General features: G+C 33.0%; 1 protein-coding gene across 1 annotated transcript; it reads right to left on the bottom strand.

Annotated features, from left to right (window-relative positions):
- Nucleotides 1–1,426: 1,426 nt before the first annotated feature.
- Nucleotides 1,427–1,987, bottom strand: LOC103810035 (fibroblast growth factor 7-like; the record flags this gene model as incomplete). Its single annotated transcript, XM_009082917.1, has 2 exons — nt 1,427–1,621; nt 1,884–1,987. Coding segments are annotated over 2 exons (299 nt in total), but the record flags the coding sequence as incomplete, so codon positions are not given.
- Between the last annotated feature and the right edge of the window lie 579 nt (nt 1,988–2,566).

The raw sequence follows: 2,566 nt of genomic DNA, 5'->3' as shown, positions 1-2,566 counted from the left end.
AGGGAAACTGAACAGAATGAAATGATATAATGCATTAGTCATGTTGGCTTAGCTGAACACTTTAATAGAAAATTAAGATGCCTTTTCCTCATCGAGGTCACACTGATTTTAGCTGAAGTTTCAGACTAGTCATACAGGCTCATACATATTTCTGTGTCTGTGACTATAGGTTCTACCATTTGGGGATTATCTCCAGTACCTGCTGGAACCATAACTTTCCTTTACCTGGTATAACTCTGAGCATGGCAGTAATTCAATTAGCAAGAGTATGTGGCAAAGATGTAAAAAATTTTTGCATTGTTTCCTGTGAGATGTCCATTGTGTGATTTGCTGCAGGCTGTCATTTTTGTCTGCCATCCAATGTATGTTGGCAGGAGGGTTGTGTACTAGTCTTTGTGTCTGGTCACAGAAAAAAATTCATGCATCTCAGCCAGACCATTTTGTTATTCCTTTAGAATTAAAAGCATATGAAACAGATGCAGCTTAATAAGTATCTTTTTTTATAAATAACATTTAAATAACTTAAAACAATAAAGTTCAAATACAACTTAAAATAAAGTTTAATGCTGTAACAACAGAAGAAGCATGTATAAGGATGGAAAAACAATATTGAAAGCTGTATGCCCTAACAGGAATTATACAAAAGATAGGATATGTTACATAAAAAACCTTAATATGTCTGAATTTTTGCTTCATCGTTATATAAAATGTTAATTTGTGAAAAGTGAGATGAAGTACATTATTTATTCCTATTCTTATTTTACATACACTATTTGAAACATCTTTTAGAGCAGCATTAGGTATTTGTTTCATTAATAGATAGGAACATTTTGTGTTAGAGTAAACTTAATTTTTCCAAACTAACTCTTTTATCTGAGTACAACAATAAACATTTACAAGATTATATTTTTTTTTCTGATCATATAGTTTATGTATAGGATATCAGTTTCTTGGGGGAAGTATTTAAAATACTGCTCAGCCTCCACATTTTCTATTGACTTGATAATCTGACAACTCATTCCAGCAGCCTTAAAGTCTGACATATTTTACACAACATTATCATCTGCTTATTATTATTATAGCAGCCATATTTAAGAAGCAGATAGGTTTTTAAATAAAATATTATCAGATAATCAAGTAATGACTTATTCTTCAGGGTAAATTAATTTAAGAAACTACCCAGTTACAATGACTAAGATAATGATTGTACAACTCTTTAGAATTTTTTACAACTTTTAGTTAGTAAATCTGGTTTTGTGTATATTTTCAAATCTTTTTCATGTAGTCTCTTAAAAATAAACATAAATGCGCAAGTCCAGCTTGTTCAGTTTCTCAGTAGTATTCCAGCCTCTCTTGGTATCTCGTCAAATAGTCTTCTTAAAATTAATCTTCCTGCTGGAACTAGTTCTTTATAGATCGTTTGTGATTAGGATATTGCCAGAGGAAGAAAGTGGGATGCTCTATGTTCTTTCTTTGTTTTTTTACCTTTCATGGGAACCCCTTTGTGGTTTAGTGTAACAAACATCTCCTTTCCTTTGTGTGTCCATTTTGCAGAAGCATATGTGTTGTAATGGTTTTCTTCAATCAGTTCTATGAAGTTGCAGTCCTCGTTGCATACTTTCTGTGAGAGTAAACAATAAAACAGGGTCAGAGAAGTGTCTTTTTAACTGCTTAGATTAGGGAAGAAGTAAATAAGCTCTAATAACTGAATTTATTAAATGGGCATAAAAGTCTAGTATGGGATGTGTGGGATAAGTACAGGATACATTTTACTTTGTTAGGAATCTGTTTTATAAAAAAACATACAGATGCTCCATCTAAAAATATGTATCTTTACAGTTGTACAGGGCGATTGTACACATAAGAGAAGTTTGCATCCATACCTTTCCATAGAGTCTTCCTGACTTGTTCATTGCCAGAAAGTATTCACTTTCCACTCCTTTGATTGCCACTATTCCAACTGCCACTGTTCGGATTTCTAGAATACCTGCAAAGGCACACAGCAAGGGCTGTAAAATGGTTGGTTGCTCTCCAGTCGACTTAGAAGGTTTAGTTGAACTAATATTCTCTAATATTTCCACGTTTATTGAAAATCTGCAGCAATTGTTCTTGGAAAACAGAAAAATTCTGTGTTTTCATGTGAAGAAAGGGCTAAACTTTTAAAAAAAAGCCTTTTTGTGATCATGTTTGCATACAGACACTTAAAAAATGGTGTGGTGATAATTTGTAACTCTATCCTGAAGTTGCAATGTCAGTATAAGTGATTTCTCTATTTTCAAAGAATCAGTGTATCTTGGAATTTTTCAGGCTCAGGATTTCATTTGCGAGATACACTTAGCCATCAAGGTTCACAGAATCTGTGTAAAGCCTTTATTTTGAAGTCTTGTTTGCATACAGACACTTAAAAAATGGTGTGGTGATAATTTGTAACTCTATCCTGAAGTTGCAATGTCAGTATAAGTGATTTCTCTATTTTCAAAGAATCAGTGTATCTTGGAATTTTTCAGGCTCAGGATTTCATTTGCGAGATACACTTAGCCATCAAGGTTCACAGAATCTGTGTAAA

The sequence above is a fragment of the Acanthisitta chloris genome, unplaced genomic scaffold (genome assembly GCF_000695815.1).
Source record: "Acanthisitta chloris isolate BGI_N310 unplaced genomic scaffold, ASM69581v1 scaffold8959, whole genome shotgun sequence".
Taxonomy (NCBI): Eukaryota; Metazoa; Chordata; class Aves; order Passeriformes; family Acanthisittidae; genus Acanthisitta; species Acanthisitta chloris.
This window is presented reverse-complemented; position numbering and strand designations above follow the sequence as displayed.